At 47.4% G+C, this 24768-nt stretch overlaps 10 protein-coding genes across 10 annotated transcripts; 2 read left to right on the top strand and 8 right to left on the bottom strand.

The window, feature by feature from the left end:
* Nucleotides 1-1930: 1930 nt before the first annotated feature.
* GGS22DRAFT_172451 (XLF-domain-containing protein) lies at nt 1931-3828 on the bottom strand. Its single transcript, XM_047962759.1, has one exon. It carries the CDS (start codon nt 3701-3703, stop codon nt 1973-1975), a length of 1731 nt encoding a protein of 576 aa, XP_047815386.1. The 5' UTR covers nt 3704-3828; the 3' UTR covers nt 1931-1972.
* A 1708-nt stretch (nt 3829-5536) lies between these two features.
* Nucleotides 5537-6377, bottom strand: GGS22DRAFT_192185 (uncharacterized protein; the record flags this gene model as incomplete). The annotated part of the gene is made up of 3 exons (XM_047965225.1): nt 5537-5592; nt 5648-5936; nt 6147-6377. 3 exons carry the CDS (start codon nt 6375-6377, stop codon nt 5537-5539), a joined length of 576 nt encoding a protein of 191 aa, XP_047815385.1.
* A 776-nt stretch (nt 6378-7153) lies between these two features.
* Nucleotides 7154-9266, bottom strand: GGS22DRAFT_196468 (uncharacterized protein; the record flags this gene model as incomplete). The annotated part of the gene is made up of 2 exons (XM_047965829.1): nt 7154-8898; nt 9002-9266. The coding sequence occupies 2 exons, from the start codon at nt 9264-9266 to the stop codon at nt 7154-7156; spliced, it is 2010 nt and encodes a 669-aa protein (XP_047815384.1).
* Nucleotides 9267-9939: 673 nt separating this feature from the next.
* Nucleotides 9940-10536, bottom strand: GGS22DRAFT_192183 (uncharacterized protein; the record flags this gene model as incomplete). The annotated part of the gene is made up of 1 exon (XM_047965224.1): nt 9940-10536. The coding sequence occupies one exon, from the start codon at nt 10534-10536 to the stop codon at nt 9940-9942; it is 597 nt and encodes a 198-aa protein (XP_047815383.1).
* A 1793-nt stretch (nt 10537-12329) lies between these two features.
* On the bottom strand, nt 12330-14302 carry GGS22DRAFT_59487 (MFS general substrate transporter). The gene is made up of 4 exons (XM_047967495.1): nt 13786-14302; nt 12854-13727; nt 12694-12799; nt 12330-12607 (listed from the first exon to the last, which is right to left on the bottom strand). Exons 1-4 carry the CDS (start codon nt 14203-14205, stop codon nt 12376-12378), a joined length of 1632 nt encoding a protein of 543 aa, XP_047815382.1. The 5' UTR covers nt 14206-14302; the 3' UTR covers nt 12330-12375.
* A 903-nt stretch (nt 14303-15205) lies between these two features.
* On the top strand, nt 15206-16966 carry GGS22DRAFT_172445 (NAD-binding Rossmann fold oxidoreductase family protein). Its single transcript, XM_047962758.1, has one exon. It carries the CDS (start codon nt 15561-15563, stop codon nt 16881-16883), a length of 1323 nt encoding a protein of 440 aa, XP_047815381.1. The 5' UTR covers nt 15206-15560; the 3' UTR covers nt 16884-16966.
* Nucleotides 16967-16975: 9 nt separating this feature from the next.
* Nucleotides 16976-19383, bottom strand: GGS22DRAFT_59479 (DUF155-domain-containing protein). Its single transcript, XM_047967494.1, has 2 exons — nt 17714-19383; nt 16976-17654 (listed from the first exon to the last, which is right to left on the bottom strand). The coding sequence occupies exons 1-2, from the start codon at nt 19005-19007 to the stop codon at nt 17200-17202; spliced, it is 1749 nt and encodes a 582-aa protein (XP_047815380.1). The 5' UTR covers nt 19008-19383; the 3' UTR covers nt 16976-17199.
* Nucleotides 19384-20340: 957 nt separating this feature from the next.
* GGS22DRAFT_192179 (uncharacterized protein) lies at nt 20341-21058 on the top strand (the record flags this gene model as incomplete). The annotated part of the gene is made up of 2 exons (XM_047965223.1): nt 20341-20439; nt 20519-21058. 2 exons carry the CDS (start codon nt 20341-20343, stop codon nt 21056-21058), a joined length of 639 nt encoding a protein of 212 aa, XP_047815379.1.
* Nucleotides 21059-21348: 290 nt separating this feature from the next.
* GGS22DRAFT_192178 (uncharacterized protein) lies at nt 21349-22944 on the bottom strand (the record flags this gene model as incomplete). Its single annotated transcript, XM_047965222.1, has 7 exons — nt 21349-21704; nt 21758-21938; nt 21995-22318; nt 22380-22448; nt 22511-22754; nt 22809-22876; nt 22939-22944. 7 exons carry the CDS (start codon nt 22942-22944, stop codon nt 21349-21351), a joined length of 1248 nt encoding a protein of 415 aa, XP_047815378.1.
* Nucleotides 22945-24043: 1099 nt separating this feature from the next.
* GGS22DRAFT_172443 (ankyrin repeat-containing domain protein) lies at nt 24044-24768 on the bottom strand. The gene has a single exon (XM_047962757.1). It carries the CDS (start codon nt 24656-24658, stop codon nt 24077-24079), a length of 582 nt encoding a protein of 193 aa, XP_047815377.1. The 5' UTR covers nt 24659-24768; the 3' UTR covers nt 24044-24076.

The raw sequence follows: 24768 nt of genomic DNA, 5'->3' as shown, positions 1-24768 counted from the left end.
TAGGCTAGATGGCTACCGAAATGTTCCGAACATACCTTGCCCTAGCACCAAGACATACATACATACATACATACATAGGAATATCCCGTTGACACCACCTACCCACAGATCAACAGATCGATATGTATACACACTAGTTCCACGCACGCCGTATACCTCAATACACGTACATCCATACATCGATAAGTCGACAGAGAAAGAGGGGGACGTAGGTAGCGAGGAGAACCGTCCTCCACGTTTCGGGGCGAACGGGAGCGGAGCGAATTCCAGCGGTCAGGGGCAGTGTTCTGTACCACGTACCTCCATCTACATACATGCATATGCACATACCTAAACACATATATCAATAATCTCCACGGGGTCACAGAGAGATACGTACGGGTGTCGTTATTCAAGAAGACCTAGTCGTGTAACGACAGCTGGGCCTGGATATTGGCTCTAGCATACCCACCTACTGTACCTACATTGCTAAAACCTCCCCTCTCCCCTCCCCCTCTCGTACTCTGCGCCATGCAGATTCTCCTGCGTATCTATTATGTAGGTAGGTACGTCGTGTATGCGATCTCGATTCCTACCTCCCTATCTCCCAGATTAGCAGATCCCGGTATCAAATAAACTACCGACAGATCTCGCACCCTAGACATCATCACTCTTAACACGACATACCTAAGGTACCTACCTAGTCATAAGCGCGCGTAGGAGAAAAAAAAGACTCCAGCCAACCGCATGGTTCGGAATCTGCATCGGGACGACTGGATAGGGCCAAAACGAGGGATTCCCTACGGTAGATCGTTCGTATTCTGCATTTGGCTCTTCGAGAGCACCCTCTAAGAGGAGCCAGACACGTTACACCACGTTGAGAGGTTGCGCAGGGCCTGAGTTCCTGCACTAACTGGCACTACGCACCGGTTCTGGTTGGTCGGGCGGTGCTGGCGTTGGTTTTCTCTTTTCTTTTTCAGTCTTTTTTCGACGTCGCAGGGGATGAGGGGAGGGGGTGACGTCGTGTTAGCCAGCTTTGTACCTACCTACCTACCTAGGTACCTACCATGATAATCTTCCCGCTGTGGATTTTATTGGATATAGGACGTAGTTTGAGTCGCCTTGCCAGTCCCCTAGATTGACACCTGGAGGCCGCTATGGCGTGAAGCCCGGCCATCGTACAGGGCAGCACGGGGTAGCTGTGATCTAGGTACACGACATGGCATCTGGCTAGGTAACTAGGGCACGGCAATTGACGGCGCCATTGGAGAAGCCATGCACCCCTTTGACCTCTTGGCAATGACTAAACTAGATGCTTCCGTCTGATAGGCATAGACCGTGCTGTTCCCTTGCCTGCGCAAAGCCGGATGGTGATTCTTTAGAATGCGTAATGCTCACATGACACGGGATGTTTATTATTGCTACGCCTGATTTGACGCGCTACTATCTTGGCAGTACAGCGTAATTCTTGACGGGCCACGATGAAATATAACGTCTGGTATATTGCGTAATGTGGGAGAAAATTACGTGGGTTTAGTGAAGGGGGTAATAACTTGGAAGTCATAGTATCCTAATCTCATTCTGACACAGAGATTTCAAATAACGTCTCACAATTTGCCAGCCTAAAATTCTCGAATTCTTCTATAACCGACAAGTTGGGATATCAATCTTAATAGAAATTGCCGTGGCGTTTGCCCTTGATAGTAGTTGGGCGAAATACGGAAGGTTCTCGATCGGTATCGACATCTCTGTAAGGGTTCTCGTTCGACTGGATCTAGAAATGATAGAATAAGCGGCAACAATATACATGTATAGGTAATATCTAACTATCCCTCGGAATATAGTTTCATATCAATAAAATACTTGGTCGAATAGCGTGGAATAGCTTCAAGATACACCTTGGGGGCTACAAGGTGTGGCATTCGATCCCAAGAGCGACGATAATAGCATGGGTATCAATACGAACGCCAAGAGTTTGATCCCTAAATATGAATCAAAACCTTCTTTTCTTCTTCGTTGGAGCCGCCGCCTTGCGTTCAAGTTCCTTAGCTAGCTCGGCTCGCCTGCGTCCTGTCTTCTGCTCCTCAGTCTCGGGTTCGACTACTGTTGCTGTTGCTGTTGACGGTGATCCTGATCGCTGTCGTTTCCCATCTGTTGCAGGTTTCTTTCCAATGGTTCCAATTTTTCGTCCCCCGGACTTGGCCGGACTTGAAACGATTTCGGGGCCACCCGCTTTGGAAGCTGTCATGTTCGGCTCTTCAGACGGCTCAGGGGTTACTCGGGGTTTCGATTTGCCACCTATGCATCCTAGTCCAGCCTTTTTTCGCGGGGACGGCGCAGGTGCTTGTGGAGAGGACCGAGAAACAGGCGGCCCTTGATCATCATCTTCAAGGTCAGAGCCGGATGGTGTTTCATCGTCATCCCTAGGTGGAGGCAAAGGTGACGAGGTTTTTGCTGAAGGAGGCTTCGTTAGAGGGGATGAAGGCTCCTTAGATTTTCCAATATTTCCTAAGCGAGTGTTTGGCCGTGTTTGGGGCTGTGGTAGTACCGGTTCCGTGTCAGACTCAGATGGCGTTTCGTCGTCATCTGCATGGATAGTGTGAGAAGATTGGCTTAAGGAATTATCTATAGCCTTACTCTTTCCACCGACGGCACCAATTCGGGAACGTGGTTTCTCCTGTGATGAAACAAGATGGCTATGGGAGGTTTCTACTAGGCTATCGTCACCATTCGTGGTATCTTCATTTGATTTCAACAAACCGAGTTCTCGCCTACGCGACTGCAGATTAGGAGGGAGAGTCTGAATCTGGAAGTCATCGTCGTCTTTCTCTTTGGTTTTCTTGGCATCCTGCGAAGGCTTGTCCTGGGATCTGTTCGGTAACTCTTTCTGGGGTTTGATGGCAGTAATGGCGTGAGACCCAAGCTTGGTCCACCAGTCATCAAGTTGGTTGGAAGAGGACATCTCGGTGTTTATGCCATGGTATAATCTTGTCTCTGCAAACTTCACTTGAATCAGGGATGATATATCTTGAGGAAGTTGCCGGCTCGCGGCGACACCCGATTCCCAGTCAGATTCATTAAACGGTGCGAGACCTTTGACCTTTTCTTCAGCCAACGCGCGGGAAGGTTTTCGCTTCCCAGATAGTGAGTTGAAGACATGCTCTAGTCCAATTTGATTGGCTTCCAACTTGTCAACTAATTTCGTGATGACAGAATCCTTGTCCTTGAGCCGCATTATGAGATCCTGCATCTCTAACGTGCGTGCATGGTGTGTTTGGATGAGAGGTAAAACAAGTTCCGAGGCGATGCTGGCAGGAGGGCACTTTGTCAAGTAGATAGGCCACTTAAGCGGCTTAAGTGGCTCTGGTAGTACACATGTAACGTGGAGAGCGATTTTACCCTTATCCTGGGTATCTGATGACAACGTAGATATACTGATACTAGTGCTATCCTGTTCCTCTTCCCGTAGCGCAGGATCGAAGGCAGTGTTAAGCTTGGAGAGAAAAACAGACCATTGATTGGGATCGCCGTCGCTTAAGTCAATGCTCGTATTCTCTTGCAAGCTCCGTAAGAGTATACCTTTCCGGTCAAGACTCTCTACCCATATGCTAGCAAGATCGGTGACGTAAAAGGTATATGATGAAGAAGCGAAACGCGGTGAAATCATGAGAGCCGGGAGATGTGGAAATGTGGGCAATGGATGCCATTTCAAATCCGGATCCATTTCGGAGGCGTATTGAGTGAATCAATCTCAAAGAAAGAAATCGGTAGATGATATAATACGACCCTGAATGCGGGAAATCACCTTCAATAAGTGTTGCAAGTGAGGCAACGAAAGTTGAAGAGTTGATGCTGAAGCCTGTGGAACGTGTACAGTGCCTTTCATTGCAGCCTAATCATCGCACCGTGAGGTCACGTGTCTGTGATTACATATATTGATTACCTCATCCGTGACTCAAAAGTTCACCTTACGTAAAAACACATTTACGTAAGCGTTCAATCACCCGACACTTACGTAATGAGACTTGCTGACTCATCTTTGCTGATGCAGATTTCGTGACTAATATTGCTGATTAAGATCTGCTAATTCAAAACATCGAAGAAATTCTCAAAGAATTTTCCTCTGTCTCGGCAAATCGCTTTCAGCGGATATACTCACTATATCCAGGGCGTAATCAATGATTACGCACGTAGACAGCGCAATATCGGCAAGGCACTGTTACACCTCAGCTGTCCGTATCCTAAATAGCGGGCCGATTCGTATTTGAGTCCGGGCTAGATCGAAGCCGGAAGACGGGCGTGGAAGTGTTGAAAGCTTCTGGAACGTTACCTCCTTGCGCCTCGCCTGCCGCTATATATCGACTTACCAGCTAGTGTCGCACGGCTGCGGCGCACCGAGCCGCATCTCCGGCGACTACCCTTCCGTGGAGGCTACTTGCGTGCAGCACCGTCTCACGGCATGCGCTAGCATAGCCTGCCAGTCAGCCTAGCGTGGACGAACCGGGACATCCCACATGGTCAGAGATCCTGTCACTGATGTTGAGGATTATTTCCGGTGTCCATTTGAAGACGATTGGTTCCTCCGAAGTAGGTAGGAAATACGCATTCTCGGTCGATCTTGTGTACCGTCTGTTATTTATGACCGCCATCACGCGTGTAACTATTGTTCTACTTCGACACACACACCAACCCAGTCACGCCGCCCGACTTACCGCCTTCCCAGCTAGCGTTGCGTCGCGAGTATACCAGTCGTAGGTGGCCATCTTTAGAAGAGGCTTCTAGAGTTGGTGACGATGCACTTTATTGGGATGGAATCCACTGCCTCATTCATACTTACCTAGCCAAGAGATATGTTCGACACGTTCACCAAGGACAATATCTATGAGATCACACGGTCATGACCCAACATGCAATGCCCCTTTATATAGTACTAACGGCAGCACCGCATGATACTTCTATAATATTATCCACGATAGGTTAGGTAGCAATAAGTAGACACTTATTGCGAATACTATATCCCATACTTATTCACATTCATTTTCCCGATAATTTCGCTCGGCGCATCTACCTACCACCTATCTAGTGTGGGGGAGAATAAGACCCATCGCCTGCCTTACCGAGAGCTGAAGGAGAATAGTTCTGGGGTCCTGATGGTACTATCACTCGACACACCCCCTTTGCGCCCATGTTGAGGCTTGTACAACCATGAGATTTGCCCGTCAGATTGAATAGGACTAGAAAGGAACATTTGAAAATACCCATGGCAATACGAATTGTTAGACATTGGATCCCTATATAATATTTTGATGCCAAAGACCAACGTCGACGCGTTAATACTGGTTCCAATATAAGTGTATACATCTTCCGCCCTTGCCCCTTTTTTCGTCTCTACTTCGCCTCTCGATCAACAATTACCTAACACTCAACTCAAAATATACCCGGGTAAAATAGTGACGATGATCTCGTTATGAGACGAAATGAAAGGTGGGACTATTCACTTCCGTTCATCGCAATCGGCTCGCTAGTTGTCATCTCTCCTCTCTAGCAGGTGACGTTCTTACACGGGACAACCACCTCCACCAGCGATGATGTTAAAGCCGTCCGTGTCAAATTCTTGGGTTCGTTAGCGCATCACCGAATTCGTTAAAGGTTCGTGCTTCATCCTTACCTTGGCCTAGTATAAGGGCTTCACTTCCGCCCCACATTGTGATGCAATCTAGATTACCAATTATGTCTAGGACGTAGGAAGCCATGTCACCGCAGTCTCGGGTGATCTTGTCGGTATTGTCGTTGCACATCCAAATCGACGTTCCCAGGGAGCACCAGAGCATAGCACACTTGCGGGGACCACCGGCTACTTCACAGGGTTGATGAATTTTCTTCAGAAAATCATACCCGCTCAGGAGCTTAGCTCTTCCTCCAGATGGATAGTCGGGGATTTTGCAAACGGTATGCGACTGTTCAATAGGTCAATATAAGACATTTCGACAGAGGTTCTCAGTCACTTTCCTTGCTCCGTTTTGACACATGGCTTCTAGTAGATGGTGAAACAGGATGAAAGTCATCCCACTTGAAGTCTTTATTGGTGGCTTGGATCTGCGCCATGATTTCCTGGGTGGTTTATTTGATAAGCTCAAGAATACAATTCAAATAGACCTCCTACTCACGTTGAGTGTGCCGTTGAAAGCCATCACTTCGCCACCTCGCTCAATAGATCCCTGAATTGAAAAGGGGACAGCAGTGTAACCGTCTGGGAGAATAAATGAAGTGGTAGATGTGTTGGCTATATCCTTGATACAGCAGATTAGCCTTGTCTGCAACGCCGAGGAGCGAGAAAAGGTTACCATAGCCGCCACTCCAGCAATGATACTGGATAGAAGAAAGATGCCGGTTTTCATGGTGAAGGGTTAAGGCAGATTACCCGATCTATGACGGTGACACTGGTGTTGAATTCGATCAATTTAAGATCTCTGGCTAGTCCAAGGCAATAGAAAGGATTCGCTGATTAAAGCAAAAGACATACGTGGAGGTTGAGTGGAAGATGAACTGACCAACAAGTTATGGTGAACAAGGTGGTATTTATATAGCCTTACAAAGTAGCTTCCGGTTCTTCGAATGAGCAAATTTATACAAGTCAACTACCTACCTACCTAGGTAACTTCCCTATTTGCGTATCAAGCGCCTATGAATTAGGCCATAGTTTAGATCAGACTGTTTCGAAGAAGCTAGAAACGTACGCAACGGTAGCTACGTGCAGAAGGTGGAGATCGATGACCGATTTCCATTCCCAAAATCACCTCACGCATATAGTAACTTTAGGTGCCTAGTCGAAACGTACCAAAGAATACTAGGTTTCTTAGGTAAGTACCTACCTACCTACATATGTACATATTACCTATCCATGCTGCCAAACAGATGGATATAGGTAGCAGGAGCCACCAATTACTACATACATAGGTACCTACCTACTAGGTATATAGTATACAGGTTTGCGTTAAAATTTACCTGTTAGGTACCTTCCTAGCAAGTTAATAACTCAACTGCAACTTTATATCCACTTAAAACTCATTTTGGAAGTAGCTGCAGGGAAACACTTATCTTACTAGGGGTAGGTAAACAGTTCTACTTAAGGATATCATGTAAAATACTTTATACCTAGAATTAAATTATCAACTCAACCAGTTTTTTGTCTCTTCGTCTCTCTATCGTCATCTGAAAACGATTCATCTACCCTCCGTTTATTCTCGGAAAATCCTTTCAATGTCAAAGGGTTCGGAGGCGGTTCTGGAGACGCAAATAATTCTTCCAACCCCGAGAATGGCGGACGTGGGGTGGGGGCACTACTGGTTTCCCCCCCTCCAACATCCTGTTCTACTTCTGGACCGACCGGGCTTGTTGTCTTTGCGGGCCCGCTTTGCTGAGGAAGGTTATTTCCGGTTTCCTCGTTTTCAACTTCTCCTGTACCCTGTGTCCTTCCGTCGTCCCCTCCCTGCATTTGCTGTTGAGGACGTTGGTTATCTATTCCAGGTTGGGTTGTGGTCGGAATATTTGGGCCAGAGGGTCTGTTTTCTGGGAGCACTCCGGTACCTTGACCTACCTCCCTACCATCCGCACCACCATCTCCTCCTCCATCTTCTTCCTCATCGACCTCGTCGTCGTCCATGTCCACATCACCATCATCATCTCCGTCATCTCCGTCATCTCCGTCATTCCCATCATTCCCATCATTCCCATCGTCTCCATCGACTCCATCACCATCACCATAACCATCATTTCCACCCCCTCCGCCATTTCCATCGCCTCCATCGCCTCCACCGCCCCCACCACCTCCACCACCTCCACCACCTCCGCCATTTCCGCCGTCTCCATCATCTCCATCATCATCATCATCATCATCATCATCATCATCATCTCCATCATCTCCATCGTCTCCATCTCCAATGACCGGACCAAAAGCCTCGTCATCATCTATCTCCGGTGCTAGATCCACGTTTAAGTCAGCTCGGGCGGGCGGCGCCCAAGATATAGGCCATCCGTTAATGTCCCTACTATCCGGCACATATAAATCCTCATCGAGTTTAGGTTCCAAATCTTCTAGGCGGATTTCCGTTGACCTGTATTCCATACTCCTGATAGGCTCTATAGCTATACGGGTCTTGTATTCCATACGTCCATTAATGTCCTGGGCTATGAGGCTGATCATTTCGGCCCGTACGGCGTCCGGGTTGAACCAACCACTGGTGGGTGCCCAGAAAGTTCTCGCGTGGTATTCCTGGGGGGTACTAGAATAAATATAAACCAGGCGGTCAATCATCTGTCTCGCTATGTGGAAGCAGCGCAGGCCCGAAGAGAAATCTTCACGCTCCTTGCCAAGTTCGAGGCGGTGCTGGACCGGCCACGCCAGTGGATGCCACAGTTCTATAGTATTTTGGTTGTAATTGGGGCCGGCTATGATTCCGCACTCGTCTAACACTTGCACTAGCCTCTGATAGACCAACTGTTTTCTTGCGCCAACATCGTCTGGATCTGGGTCACAGATAGAAATCGCCTCGGCGACATCAAAGAATTGATCTGGTTGCCCTGTGGTCGGATTCGTCCTACGGCTGAGGTAGATGATAATTAACACCCATTGGGGTCTATCATCATCTCCCGCATCCACAGGCCAGAACACATACGGTTTGTCAAATATTTCTCGGATCCTAATTGGTATTCTTTCCTTGGTCCGACGCGGGAAAGCTCTATTCCAGCGGGTTCCATTTAAAAAATTCGACCAACCCGTGGCATCGTTGCCGAAATAACTATTAGCACCCGGCCATAGAATAGTGATATCGTCGTCCACGACTTCGGGTATGTACGTGGTTAATTGAAGTAAAGCATAGGTGAGGCAATCGTCTGTTAGCCAATGATATCTTGTAGACTCTGTAACTCTCTGTCAGCCAATTTATTCTGAGGGACTTTAACTTGTATAGCCGTGCTGAAAAGGTTTGGAGATATTTGAGAGAGGGGGGGGAGATGAACTTACGGAGTAAGTTGAGCGCTCCATATGCTCGAATTATGTCTGCATCAGTTCTCCAATTATTGGGCAGGTTGACGCCGTTAGCGCTGTCCACAGTCTTACTTGGCCAGCGACTTGGATAGGTTACCTGGCCCGGCGCTGGGGGATCTACGACAAGGACGCTTGTGCGATCTAAAGTAAGAGCAGGACCACTAGGTGGATTTTTTTTCACAGCTTGATTATTTTTCGCAGCTGGATTTTTTTTCGCAGCTCCTCTAGTCCTAGGAGGCATCTTGAGAATCTTGTGAGGCTAGTGAGGTAGAACAAATCTGTATACACGGAGTGTTCGGCATATGATTAGAAATAAGGAGATTGATACCAAAAACCGCTCTTTTGAATCCGATGGTGCATAGCGTAATTCACGGCGTAATGTAGGATATTCAATATCCCCCTTAAAGTTTTCGTTTCCTTTGTTTGGTAGTATTTTGTCTCTGGGGCTGATTTCTGAATGCGGAACTCGCTCATTCATGATATGTAAGGAACATTCTCACAATAGCTCTTTGTGCTTTCTATGAGATGTTTGCGGATTCCATTCATTCAATGTTATTACTACTTAGTACATAGTTTTTTTTTTTTAGTTTTCTTGTTAGGAAACCCATTCTCTTGTCACGGTTATTATTTCAAAGAAACCTATCCAGCTGATTCAATCGATAAAATTCTGACTAGTTACTTAGCAGGTAGTTCCTATTAACCTTAATTGAATATATTGTTTAAGGGTATCTTACTGGTAAACAATTAAACATTGCTGTCGATGCTCCGCCCTTTTTTGCTATCATGGGTACTTGGTACCCACTTAACCCCTATATACAAGCCCCACCCCCTTTTCTTCTCTAACCTTCTATGTATCTCCGTATCACATAAACGTATATACCATAAACATAACAAACACATCAAAAAAGCCCATGCTAGAAGCTCCGTGTCCAAACCATAACATCATCCAGGTAATCCTCGCACTCCATCGTCCTCAGCGCCGGCCGCACACACGTCTGATGCTCCTCATCCAGCAACGGCGCAAGCCACGGCCTTAACTCCCTCGCCAGCCCCGGCCGGTCCATCCACGGCGGCAGCGACGCGATATACCGCAACACCCAAGCCAACACCGGAGCGGCAAACGAGTCCCCCCGCTTCATCTGGCTCTGCAGCGCCCGGTTCGCTATGGCGTTTAGCTGTCTTAGCCGCATCTGCGTAGGTACTCGCCCCGGCATGAACTGCGTGCCGACGAGCTTACTCCGGACCGCGCGCTGGCGTGAGAGCTCGTCGGGCTGTGCGCAGGGGGTCGCGATATATGTGCCCCGCGCTGGCTGCTTGTGCTTGTTGAACGCGGATATTGCGTTGCATTGTGGACACCAGTTGTTGACGTGTGTTTCGAGAATGCGGAAACGGCCCAGCTCGCGTGTGCAGATCCCTGGGGTCCGGAAGAGGCAGAAACTGCTTTCGATGGGGTTGGGGGCGACTTCTTCGTGCCCGCAGTTGTAGGTGCAGATTTCCCAGTAGCTGCACATGATTGGTGTGTGATTTTTGTGAAATTCGTAGACGTAAATGATTAATGATGTTAATAGATGTAGATTAGGTGTAGATAGGTACTCTACGAGTAGACCAAACCGAATCCCGACTGGTATTTGGTCAAGAAGAGAAGTCTTAGTGTTCAAGGTATGGTTCCTGCCACCCGCTTGTATGTATATCGTGAAGAATCCTAGTCGGGGAGGCCAGATGAATCACAATGGCCTTCATTCGAGTGTGACTAGGTGGTTTATGTTTGTATTTAACATCACCATGGTAAAGATTGATGCGTGAATTCGCTGCAATAAAGGAAGTTTTAAATAGGTAACAACGGATTGTTTATAAAGACAAAGAAACTCCTCTTTCTCCCCTCAAAAAGGCTGGAGTGCACAAGATACATTTCTTTGTTGTAAGGGGCCATTCAACTTAATACGTTAGGTACCTAGGTCTGTACTTATAACGCATCACACGTCACGCTTCGCCATTTCTGAGTGGTCAGTTCGCAAGTTGGAAGTATCTGTAGTGAAGGTTATATAAAAAAGTACAGTCACAAATTCCTATCGGCGGCAATGACTAATGACCTTGATACACCGTATGGTCTATTGGTTACGTGCCACAGACACCTCATCGATCCTGCTCTGATGACCACTCTGAAATGGGCGGTCTAGGGTTCGATTCCTAAAGATGGCACATTTAGGACCTTGAAAAAGGGTGGCAAAGAAATACCCAATAGCGGGGGCGCAGTAGCTAGGAGCCGATCAACAGATCCTAGGCTGGGCCTAATAGAGTTCAATTATTTATTTCTTTTTCTTTTGCTGTGTGATGCATGTTCTGAATCTGGAACAAAGGATCTAGTGAATATTTCTGAATTTAGATTTTCTAAATGAGTTACAAGGGAAATGTGTATACTTATAATGTTGGAATTACGTATTCAATTCCCCGTCAGTAGAGAAATATTAAATAATCATATCACTGTACATCCAAGTCGAAGGACTCGACACAAGTATGTTGGTTGAGCTCAGGGTGACCACGTGACATAAGTCCGCCAAGGGAAAATATGGGTCGTCTTAAGTAAGCTGGTGTCATTACTAAGCGGATTCGCTGAGTCATGGGTCATAGTTCCCCAGGGATGTAATTTGAACTATTATTCGCTGTATGGCAACTTGCTACAATGGCTAAGTCCCCTGAATTATAATGTATATGCACTACAATCTAGTGGACATATCTTTTTCACAGTAACGCGAAAAGCCTGAAAACTTCAAACCAGCCAAAAAATTGACCTTTAAAGATAACGTCCGATTAGTGGGGTTTATACTGCACACACGCCGTATTTTACCGCTAGAACCCCTGTAAGAATAATCTATTTAGCGCTGTGCCGCGTACTTACCTAGTATTTTAACAACCGTTCAACAACAGCGCAGTGATGGTAGCGAAATCTAATTATAGATTACCTAGCTAAACTTACCTACCTCATTTGACTCCTAGCTGAAATAACTTCACTTTATAAAGGCTTTATCATATACGCTATATCGTAAATATTTTACTGCTTTGTTTCAAGCAGCTGTCGCTGAACCATTCTTAGTACTGGTCGGGGCCGTTTTGATTGGTTCCAGGATGAAATAGCTCACTACATTTTCCACTAAGACCGCCCCAGGCTTAGCGCTCAGTAGCGCAAAGCCCTCATTTCTACGGGGAATTTAGTGGTAAATACAGCGAGTATGCGGTAGAAATACCACCGGTTATTTTCCCAGTTACTAATTTCAGTCACGCATTGGGCAAAGAACACATGCAAAACTTTTAAGCTAAATCATTCAATGCTATAGTGAATCTACATCACATCGCTAATATACGTAAATAAAATCCTCATTCTTCAGATCAGGAAGATCATTCAACCCATTGTCGTCCTCAATATTCGTTCCCGCTTGCTCGTTCTGTTCAATTTCGACGGCCTTGCTTTGTTCCATATCCTTTCTCCTAACCATTGACTCGTCGACTACATTCGCTTGCTTCCCGAGTGCTTCCCGCTTCTTGGCGTGCCATCTATTTAAGACCATAAGATACATGGGGATGAGACTAGTGATAGAAATTAGTATATTACTGACGACAAAGGGTTAAAGAGGGGCAATAGAGAGAAAAGGGGGTGATTAGTAATAACTTACATTCCAAGTACACCACAGGTGACGAACATGACCAAGTTTGCGATCAGCCCAGGGCGGTACAGAGGTGCATCCTTCGTATTATATAAGAGAGGACCAATAATATTTCCTAGCCAGAAGTCAGTCTAACGTGCGAATAATTGGCCTTGACAGTGGAACTGACCAGTGCACATTCCCATGAACATCATAGCCGAACTCGTCTTTTTCTTGGTATCACCACCCGTATTCTGGGCGGACCACGCGTAAACCATCGGAGTAATCGCGCCCAAGCATTGGACAAGATAGTAGCCTAACAGGAGAACTCCCTTGTTTTGCTCATTACGGCTTACCGTCAACATGATGACGGTCCCAATAGTAGGAAGGCAAGAAAGCCCTGTAATAACAATGCCCTTCCGCCCGATCTTAGTAGCTAACCAAGCTGAGCCGATGATAATGACGATCTGAATGGCTCCCGTCGGCATGCTGAAGAGAATAGCATTGAAATTGGTGTAGCCGAAGTCCTTGAGGATAAGATTACCGAACGTGCTTATACCACCACTGGCAATTGAGATCGCGACGATGAGGATGAACCACAACAGCGTCTTAAAGTCTGTGAACGTCTCTTTGACATGGTCCCATCTCCACTGACGGCTCGCTACACCCATCTGGTTCGCGCGAAGACGCTCCACGGCAATAATTCGTTCGCGCTCGTTCAGATACTTGGCCTCCATTGGGGAGTCGGGCATGAATATCAAGAAAATAGCGCCGAAAATAACGGTACAGACACCGCAGAAGATGAAGATCGTCTGGTATCGGTAGATCTTGTCGCTTACGATGTGACCGAGACCGTATGTCACCAGGCTACCAACGATGAAGGTCAAGCCATTCATGGCGTTCCAGTACGAGGCTCGTAAGGTCTGTTCGGAGCGTCGCCACCACATCTGTGTAACGGCTAGCAATGATGGAGCGATCATGGATTCGAATGAACCTAGGAGGAAACGTAGTGCCAGAAGGGATTTGAAGTTAGTGCACGATGCCATAATCGCGGCACAAGCACCCTATTGGGACCTGTTAGCCTAGACTCTTCGTCCCCTAAAGTGAAACGCAACTACATACCCAACCAACAACAGCCGTCCCAATGACTTTACCCGTGGGAAGCTTTACCAACAAGAACGCAGCAAGCGGCTGGAAGATAAGCTGCGCGATGTACAGAACAGATCCAAGCCAGGAGTACTCGATCGACTTGAGATGAGCATCATCCATGATACCGAAGATCGAAACATACGACAGCGAGGACTTGTCCAATTGCTGGAAGAAGTACGCGCCGAGAATCAACGGAAGAATCCGCATATCGATGCGTCGGACGACTTTCCGTTCCTCCTCGTAGTCGAACGCGACCTCGCCATGCTCAGCGATGAACTGCGCTGCCTTATCTGCTCGCGAGTTAACGGCGTGGGTCCGGGTAGTGTTTTCGACAGGCGTTATCGTGTCTGCGGTATTGGCAGCCGCCGAAGCTTGTTGCGATCTTTCCGCCATGATTCATACGTCTGCCGACCCAAGCACCGGAACGACCAATAGTCTAGCAACGGGTGGTGAGACCTAGGGGGTGGGTGGTGGGCATGTAAAGCTTTTTAACGCCACCTACCACGAGGTCAAAGAGCAAGACAAAGGTTAAATTTAACCCCGTAGATGAAAAATAGTCCCAGATATCTGGTTAGATGGCAGGCTGGAGATGCGGAGATCCATGTCGAGGGAACATCGTCAGGCTAGGCGCGTAAGCGTTTCCCGGGATGGCTCCCTGGTATTTTAATTCTCTCATGGGATTACGTGGTCTTGTTCCCCAGATCCGATCTAGTTAATATGATATTCATATGTAGTAGCACTAGAAACCGGGAAATCACCCTGTCACCTTTACCCATTTTGAAGCGCGTAGAACCCCAAGTAGTGACACCGTTCATCATGAGATACACAAGGCGGTTTAATTCGGATTCGGCATTCCGATCTAGACTTCGTAGCTTAGGATCTATAACGGCCGTGGGATGATCTAAGAATTGGTACGTATAGTCATTGGTGGAAATATTGTTTCCTGCTGGTATCTATGCTTAATTGGACGTTCAACAGACCATAATTGGGGGGATGTGAAAGACTAACTTCCATAATTCGTCCATGCTCAGGAGCCTTGGGCGCATGTACAAATGATGAAGACTTAGCGGCTACAACCGACCCCGGGTCATTTAACCGTTGAGGATGTGGTTGGACTAGAAGGATTCGCTAAAGTCGACTATATGGAGACCAGCAATACGGAATCGGCCTAGGACGACGTCGTAGCTCAACCCCAGACCTGGAGTCCCCGCAGCTGGAGTATAACGGGTGTGGGGAAACCCCCAGAAACGGCTAAAAGGGGTCGAACTGACGAATTATCTCCCGCTATTCCCTAAACCCCATTCCCTATCCTCGGCAAGTATATTTCGAATTAGGAAGAGACGTCCCGACTGCTGGTATAATGCTCGGAAAGAGACTAGAAGTACCCCGTTAGCCCCATTCCTATCCAACAAAGAACATGGATGTAATGGATGCCTTTGCTCGCGATCCAGTGATCCTTTTCAAATAAAAACGAATAGAAGCTAAGACTGAACTAAGACCAGTCTAAGCTTTCTTCCTATAGAGAAGGAAGGGGTTCCCCAACCTTCTCCAACTCCTCCCAGATCTCGCAACCAATTATCCCGATAGCGGTTCGAGGGGAGCCAAAAGACGATTCCCTCTCACAGAACCCCATACTATATCCAAAGCTTCAAGAACAGATATCGTCGTCGAAACTATCCCATTGGGAGAACCCTTTTTGTATCAAAGCTCGTGTAATTAAACTTCCTCAACACCCAATCCCCCCCAAAATGGCCGAAACAACCGTGCCCGTCCGCACAGGACGCAAAAAATACGCCATCGTCGGGACCGGCGGGCGCGCCATATTCTTCTACACAGCGATCGCGCGCGACTACAGCGCAACATCCTATATCGTCGGGCTGTGCGACACAAACCAGACACGTCTAACCTACGCCAACACCAAGCTCTCCTCGCTCGGGCACCCATCCGTGCCCACATACCTAGCCAGCGACTTCGAAAAAATGGTGCGCGAAACACAGCCGGACGAAGTGATCGTAACAACAATCGACCGCACGCACAACATCTACATAGTCGCAGCCCTGGACCTAGGGATAAACGTAATAACCGAGAAGCCCATGACAATCGACGCACCACGGTGTCTGTCCATATTCTCCGCCGTAGAGCGGAACCCGGGGAAACGGGTGCGCGTGACGTTCAACTACCGGTACGCGCCGCACAACACCAAGATCTACGAGATCCTGCACTCGGGCGCGATTGGGACCGTGACAAGCGTGCATTTCGAGTGGATGCTGAATACGTCCCACGGCGCGGATTACTTCCGCCGCTGGCACCGCGATAAGCGGAATAGCGGGGGTCTGCTCGTGCACAAGAGCACGCACCACTTCGACCTGGTGAACTTCTGGCTGCGGACGCGGCCGGCGACCGTGTACGCGCAGGGGGATTTGAAGTTCTACGGGCGCGAGAACGCGGAGTTGCGGGGTGTTCCTGCGTCTGCGATGTACACGCGCGCGTACGGGGCAGCGAACTCGAGGGAGGATCCGTTTGCGTTGCAGATGGAGGAGCATCCGCAGCTTAAGGCGATGTATCTCGATGCCGAGCATGAGGACGCTTATTATCGCGACCAGAGCGTGTTTGGGGATGGCATTAGTATTGAAGACACGATGAACTTGCTCGTGAGGTACCGCAATGGTGCGGTGTTGACGTATTCGCTGACGGCGTATGCGCCGTGGGAGGGGTTCCGGGTTAGTTTTAATGGGACTGGGGGGCGCCTTGAGATGGAGGTTGTGGAGAATAGTTATGTGAATTCGGGCGGCGACCAGGCAGCTGAGGGGTCGCTGGAGAAGCGGTCGATTGTGCTGCGGAAGTTATTCGAGAAGCCGCAGGAAATTGCGATAACTGACGGTGTGGGCGCCCATGGCGGCGGGGACACGGTGCTTCTGAACGATCTTTTTGGGGAGCCCACGACCGATGAGTACATGCGGGCGGCGAGCCATGTTGATGGTGCTCTATCGATTCTGACTGGGATTGCTGCTAACAGGTCCATCGCTACGGGACAAGTGGTAAACGTTGATGATGTATTGAGGATACCATGACGGAAACAACCTAGCCTGCCGGGTTAGTAGTTAGGTAATGACTATAGATGAGGAATGATATACATAATATAAGTAAATAATCCTGAGATAATGACCCAATATCGAAGCTTTGTAAGATTCAAGTCCCCGTTGTTCAATGGTTATTACTATACATTAGGTAAAAAGGGGGCAGTGACATATTTTAAATGCTAGATGATACATGAGCTGAACGGTCTGTTTAAAGGGTATCAAAATTGTAATCTAACGCGCCGACTTCCCACCCATGCTCCTAAGAATGCATATGCTTTAGGGAAAGATTGTGTATAACTCAAGAAAATCAGATACCCGCGAAGGTGGTCCCAATGTATTCCGCACCACACACGGCGGACTTCTCTTCCTTACTTAAAGTTACGCCCCATGATCTCAATTCCTCGAGAGTGGCGTCCGATCTAACGGCAATCCATCCAGGTTCAAGGGTTCCATTAGGAGTGGCAATAACATTGCCGTTGCCTCGTTCTTTAGACAGCATACCGAATCGCAAAGCGACCTCGGTCACGGTAACACATATACTGACAATGATGAGAACAATTATGATCCATGTGATAGCGCTCATCTTCGAGTCGGCGACCGAATCCGAGAGGATCTCGGCAAGATCGAGGAAAACACGACATCGCTCATTGAGCACTTTAGTGCGCAGATCAATTTCCAAGTATTCGCGAATAGCGACATATAGTGGATGTAATGTAGGTTCAGAGTCCCAGAAAAAGTTGGGGACATCAAGGATATTTGATGCTATTATAATTATTAGCTCCCGTCAGATCTAATGTATTTCTGGGAGTCGGTTCACTTACATAGATTGATTTCCACGCGACTCTTAAATAAGCGGCCAAGTATCATCACGATCTCAGTCCTCGTCATGTTAAGCTCTCCAGTAAGAGCGAGGCGCTTGGGTACGTGCTGCGCGTTCACCATGGTCTCCGACATCCTCTCCTCGAAGAAAATCAACTTTGTGCTCTGCGCGATAGCATGGCTAATGGTGAGTTTAACCATGTGATCCGACCTCGGAAGAAGAGTGATCATATCATTAAAAATCCTAGGCCGTTTCACATCTGCATTATACTCAAAATGGAATTCCTCTGTCTCGACGTCACTCTGGTCAAAAGGACGTGTGACCAATGAACCTCCAGCTTCGGGTTCTGCGAATGTGATATCGGCCAGAATGGCTTTTTCCTGTGCTTCGGTGAAGTTCCAGAAGACTACCACGCCGTATGAGAAGACGAACATTTCGGCAAATTGCTTGACGTCTGGCGCGAGCCTATTAATCGGACTTAGGGATGAATGGTCTTGTTCGGAATGATGGCTCTCTATATCCCTGCCCCTTTCTTCGGGTGATGGATGATACCCTCCTCCATTTTCGTGACTAGGACTTTCACCCCGTTCACCGTATCCATAGTCGTCATAGTATCCCATATGTTCGTCTCTCTGTTCACTCCGTTCGATCTCGAGGTCAAGAACCGTCTTGCCCGTACCAGGTGTCTTAAGTATTGGCCGGCTCCTCACGCGACATCCATCCAAGCCTGGGAGTAAAGGGATGTGATAGACGGTATATAGGCAATCGTCGTAGAGCTTAGTCTTCGCATCGTGTTTCTTTCGTAAGAATTCCGAGGTCGACTTCATCTTATATGACTGTGCTGTGCAGTATGCCGTGAGCCTGGACAGCTTCTCTGTTCTTTCAAACTTGGGCAACCGTTCAGCATAGCTCTTCCCACGGAGGCCACCTCTTTTCCGTAAAACATCCAATTCCTCATCTTTCAGTGGTCTAGATTCATCCTCGCGAAGAACTGATTCGGCTTCTTCGTCCTCTACTTCCGCGTCATCAGTCGTCTCGGGCAACAGAACTAGTTTTTCGCTAATTCGTGTGGTTCGTGACGGCATATTGTGCTGTCCCGTGCGTGATGCAAGGTTAGGAAGTCCTCTCCCGCTAGGTCGGCGTCCTCCGGGAGTGCTACGCGGCACACGCTGCGGAGGGACGCGTGGTTGACCGGAAGGAATTTCGGAAGCGTATTGTAGGACGTTGTCGACAGAAATGAAGCGCATCGGTGATCGAGGCGGGGTTCCACGGACAGACTCCCCTTTGGCTGCCATGTTGAATCGATGAATCGGTGTATGGGTACTATTAGGTAGTACGTGTTTCTAACCCGACGAAGCGTCAAAACCCTACAGAGATCTTCCAACAACCACTTTCAATCCAGATTACCATATAAGAGCTCCAATATGCATTGGTGATCAGGACTTAGCGAATTGGCTCTGTTGAGTTGGGTTTGTTGGCAGCTCCTGGGTAAGAAGAAGTGAATGTTTACGTCGAAATTTCAATTATACGACGTTTCTTCTAAATTCTCAAGCCGCATTCAATGGGCACGTAAAGAGGAAAGGGCATATGAATAGATAAGTTTATAGACTAGATGAATAGAGTATCTAAAAGTTTTTAGACAAAGAAGAAGTGGAATAACGTGAGAATGTGAAAGTTGGGAAGATGCTATTTGCATGACGTATCGGCTCACTGGAAGAATTTAGAGCTCGGGCAGCTTGCCAATTCTTATCGATAACATGTGTGGGTCATCGTGATGACTAAGTAGCCCCTTTTCAAGATCTGACCCACAATACAGCGACGACGAAGTCATGAATAGGGGCAACCTATGTAACTATGTCATCATAACTTCAAAACATCTTGAAAAGATTATCAATTTCATAGAGTCCCATGAGAGGAAGGTTGTTTGTTATGCATATTGACAAGTCATGCGCGACCTATCGTGATAAAGGGGCTCTGAGGAGTAGCTGATCAAGTTGCGTGCTCATTATCACCTACGAATCCTTTCTTTCACTTGGTATAAGGTCTTGTTATATATCTAACCGACTAATACCGTATCCGCCGAGCACCGTCTGCTTAACATATCTTATGAAAATCCATTGGATTAAAGAGATCACGTCGTAAGATGATACCCCCGAGAAGTCTATGCCTAGTAAGGTAGGGGTGTACTCAAGAATATCGGACTGCCAATTAGCCAATTTTCTCTCAAGGATACCTACGCCGAAACTACCAAGTACAGAATACTCGGCGACAGACGAAAGAAGAGTACATAGTCGACGCCCCTTTTCTTGCCATGCTTCCGCCGCAACACCTCAACTCGTCAGTCAACGACTCATCCACTTAAGCGGACATTGCTTGATTTGGATTACTTGGTCTTTCTCTTTTTCCCTCCTTCCATTCTTCCTTCCTTCTACTTCCCTTCCTCATGGGATTCTAAAATTTCATCCTCATCACCCAAACCTTTCGAGACCTACTTGAAATCTCCAAGTAGCCGCATACATATTTCGTCACTTACCAGACGTTACAACTCATTCACCTAAACTTACAGAAAAAAATAAAAACTTGTCTTTCCTTTGTCTCAATTGAATTCTCGATCCAAGTATCACCACAATGAGGATCATCCGCTTCATCTGTCTGTTCTCGCTCATGCTAGCTTGGGTCGCCGAGCAGCAAACCACCGTCTTCCGGTTCAAGATCCCGCCGCGCAAGGTAATTCCGCATCCCAAGTCCCTCCCCCCAAAACATCGCAACCAGTATTCAAACCCCTCACTAACACCACTCCCTCCAGCCCGACCACCGCGAAGCGCGTCTCTCAGAATTCCTCCGATACCCAGAGAGCATGCCAATCCACATCCCGATCCCAGTCCTCGAGCGCTCCATCTCCACCATTTCAGAGATGCTCGTGCGCCGCGGCTCCAAGCACCATAACCCATCCATGGGACTCTACAACGAGCGCACCAAACCCCCACGCAGACCCTACCCCTGGGTCGAAGAACCCACGGTCTTCGACCTAATCAAGCAATTCAACGCCGACGCGAAGAAGCAGAGCGATGCCAGCGGCTCCAAGAAGCCAGCTGACCCCATCGATCTCATCACGATCTGCTCGTCGTGGGAGGAGCCGCCGCGTCTATACACGCGCTTGCAGGTGCGCAATGCGAAGACCTTCAACATCGATCCGTGTAAGATGCTGCCGTGGTATTGCATGGAGCGCTGTGAGCTCGTGCCTACGATTGGGAATGCGCCGTTTGTGCCGCCGAAGTGCGCGGCGCCGTATAAGGGGATGGATATCTTTTCGGGGTATCCGGAGAAAAAGAATGTTGAGCCTTAGGGCTGTGTTGAGTGGGATAGGGGGTCGTATGATATGGGAGTTCGGGGGTAGGCTGATTGATATGTGGGATTGAGAGATGGGGTTATGTGCTGGTTATGGGTATATGCGGATGAGCTTTTACTGCAAGGAGGAAAAAGGGAAATGGGAAATCGAACATGGTTACTTTGTAGTGTATATAAGTCCGCTGTCTTATACTTGCAGATACTCAAATCTCGATGCGTATGAATCGGTCGTTTACCTGTCATTCACTTCTGATCAGAATTCAAACGTAGTTGTCCGAATAATAGGGCCTAGAAATCTAGATGCCTCATCTTCTGTAGAAGGCCAGTGAGAGCCCCCAGCCAGTCATTAGATTCGTCATACTCTATAGAATAGACACTTTGATGTCTTTTAATCACCCATGAGCGAGTTCTTGGCATATTCATTCCCGATGGCAATTTCATGGGCTGGCTGGAAGTTCCCGGTATCCTTCTTTGATTCACGTCAACATTTGGGCCCCGGACGTGTTCAGCGGTTTGGTCTTGTAGCCGGCCATTAGGTTCACCAGTAGATAACTCATGTACACCCCATGGATCTAACTCACCCATACTATGATCGTCAAGCACCTCAGATTGGCCATTTTCAGAGTCCGGATGATTTATGACGTCTATTGGATTTTAGCGTCCGAAAGAGATCCGAAGGAGTTTTGTATAAGCTAACCTTGATACTTAGCGGTAAGTAAACCCGGAGCAGCCTTCACCATCCTCCTAATCTCATCCAGCACAGTCTCGTATTCCTCCTCGTCTGGTGCATCAAACTTATTCAAGTCGAAATGCGAGCGTTCGAGACCGACGATCTCCGCTCTATCGAGACATCCAGAGGTCTGGTCAACCATCAAAGACTAGTATCCTCGCGTCAGTTACCTACACAGCACATCCTGGGGCATATAAAACTCACCAATTCTCCTTCGAGAGATAGTATCATCATAACATCGACAGGAATTAGCTCGTAAAAGCAAGTAACCATTATCGTGTCGTTATCCCTTCCTCGAATTTTTTCAAAGTCCCGCACAATTTGCATGAGCAACGCGTCGTTTCGGTAAGTTACGCCCAGTATATCTTCGTGAATCGTCCCCTTGTACATAGACTGTGCAGTCAATAGCATCTTCATCTGACTGGCTTCTTCCGTGCCCCGGAATGGTGTGCCAAATAGGAGCATGCCAGTGACATTCTCGTATATATTAGGCCATCGTTTACGGTCGCGTTCAGCTTGTATAACTCCCTAGGCATATTCGTCAGTCGTTTAGAAGAGTGCTAAGGGGGTGAGTTATAATTGAACAAACAGCTAAGGCTACCAGCCCACCAAAACAATGCGCGCCAATCAGCAGTGGTCGTTTCTTGCAAGATGAATCCTGTCAGCTACCGTTAGTCTAGTTAATTTATATATGTGACCTTGAAATTTAGGGATCTGCACCTCTCGTTTGCGCGATAGCGACCTCAGGAAGCGATCTCCCACTCGTAAGACGTTTTGCTGAATTGCGTTGGCGCCATACCAGTTCGATTTATAACCATACCGCATTATACGCGCATTCGGCACGGCCGCAGGCAGCATATCAGGATGTGAAAGCCAATTAATAAATACTGGTTCTTCGGCCGAGCCGGTTCTCTTGCCCCACGTATCGTCGGGATGGGCGCCTATGCCATGGATGAACACAATACTGCATTACGGTTAGCCCGTTTCCCATTGAAAGGTGGGGGAGGATCTATTGTACTCGAGGTCGATTTTGTCTGGTTCATATAGGATCTTAATACCAGTATCCCTATCGGTAACAGGTCGTGGCTAGCGCTATGTTTTAGCGAAGTCCAGTTGTGGGCACGAGTATCTTATTGTTGCTAACTTACAGCCATAGTCAATATTGCTCGTTCCCCACCGGGGAGAGTTTGCTTCCGATTCTGTGATGATATGATGGTTTAAGTAAGTCGATTGTAAAAAGATAAATCAAGGCGATTGAAAGATATGGAGTGCCTAAGATTTCAAGTTGACTGGAAGAGAAATATGTTCTTATTTACTTACCTACCTAGTAGGTAGCTAGTAATTATATAACTACTTCTTCTCTCCCTCCAAAGAAGATATTCTGGACATGTTTATCCCCAAAGTACTCTAGTCACGATCATAACATCTGTCTTACGCGCCGCACAATCTTACGTTGATTCTCTAAGTATATTTCGACTTGGTCTTATGATTAACAGCCTCAAGTAGTGCCGAACAATTTTATCTAACAGCTTTCTGATTAACAGCCAACAATGTCTTGGCAGATATCCCGCGCGATAGTATTGCATTAGACGGAGAAATCAGTTTGAAAACATCTAGTGACTTGGTCGCTTATGGAAAAGAGGTGACTCGTGGGTGACATGAAGTACTTCTGTTATAAAGAACCTATGTTACTTGGGATTAAAATTTATCGTGATTCATCGTGATGAAATCCATAGCCCTGATCAATGAAACCAACATTAGATAGGTCACCGTAAACACTAAAGTGATATCCATACAGTCAACAATTCAAGCAGAAAGGTAAAATGACCTAGAAAAAAAGACCGCCTAAAATAGCAAATCTAGAATTGGCAGAGTAATTTGATAATGGATAGGAAAAGGTCAAAGTTAAGAAATACAAAGGTATCTTCCTTACCTATAGCCGATATCTACTGTGCACCGCGCTTAACCCCTGTCAGACATCGGTCTTCCTCCAGGTTAGTAGCTAGAGGTCTATGGGATCGGGATTCGGCCCGTTGAGTCCCCGTAAGGGTCCTGTTGGCCGCTAGTCCTAGGAGCAGGACAGACAAAGAGCTTCACCTGTATATATACCGTGTTTTCCATAACGAGAGTAGTTGAGAGCTCCTCGCGTAACAACGTCGTTATTTCCCAGTGTTTTGGTTCCGTCTCATGACAATTAACATCGTGTACAGAATAGTATTTTATAAATTTGAGTAATCATAGATAGGTAGTTAGGTCGCATTAATAGGGCTGCATGCTGCGGCACCGCTATATTGCCTCTAGATTTATATAGTGTTTGTGCTTGAGAAGAATATCAACGATGGTTTTATGACCGTTCAATGCGGCCCATGACAGTGGTGTTCGTCCATACTCAAAATCTTGGGAGCCAGGATCCACCCCGTGGTTCTTGAGAAGCATACGAACCACCACATCGTGGCCCCTTCCTGCTGCGTACGATAATGGTGTTCGCCCGCAATTACATTTGGGATCGGGATTGACCATTTCCTTCATCAGTAATAAGCGAACCACCTTCTCGCGCCCAAACCGTGCAGCCCACGTTATAGGTGACAGTCCGTTTTTAGACCGAGAATTGGGATCAACTCGGGTTTCGTTGAGCAGTAGTTGAACTATATCTTCATGCCCATTCGCTGCGGCCCATGAAAGTGACGTTCGTCCATATTCAGGATCCTTAGAATCAGGGTCAACCTCATCTTTCTCAAGTAGTAATTTCAATATAGTCTCGTATCCTTTCTCTGCTGCATATAACAATGGCGTTCGCCCATAAGCAGATTTAGAGTCAGGGTTGACCCCGTCTTTGAGTAGAAGTTTGACTATTTCCACCTGCCCCATCTCAGCTGCACGCCACAGTGGCACTTGGCTGTATTTAGAGTATTCTTGTTCAGGATTCACTCTACTGTTAGCCAGTAATAACTTGACGATTTCTGTATGCCCTCTTTCAC

The sequence above is a fragment of the Annulohypoxylon maeteangense genome, assembly GCF_022496945.1.
Source record: "Annulohypoxylon maeteangense strain CBS 123835 unplaced genomic scaffold GGS22scaffold_19, whole genome shotgun sequence".
NCBI classification, from domain to species: Eukaryota; Fungi; Ascomycota; class Sordariomycetes; order Xylariales; family Hypoxylaceae; genus Annulohypoxylon; species Annulohypoxylon maeteangense.
This window is presented reverse-complemented; position numbering and strand designations above follow the sequence as displayed.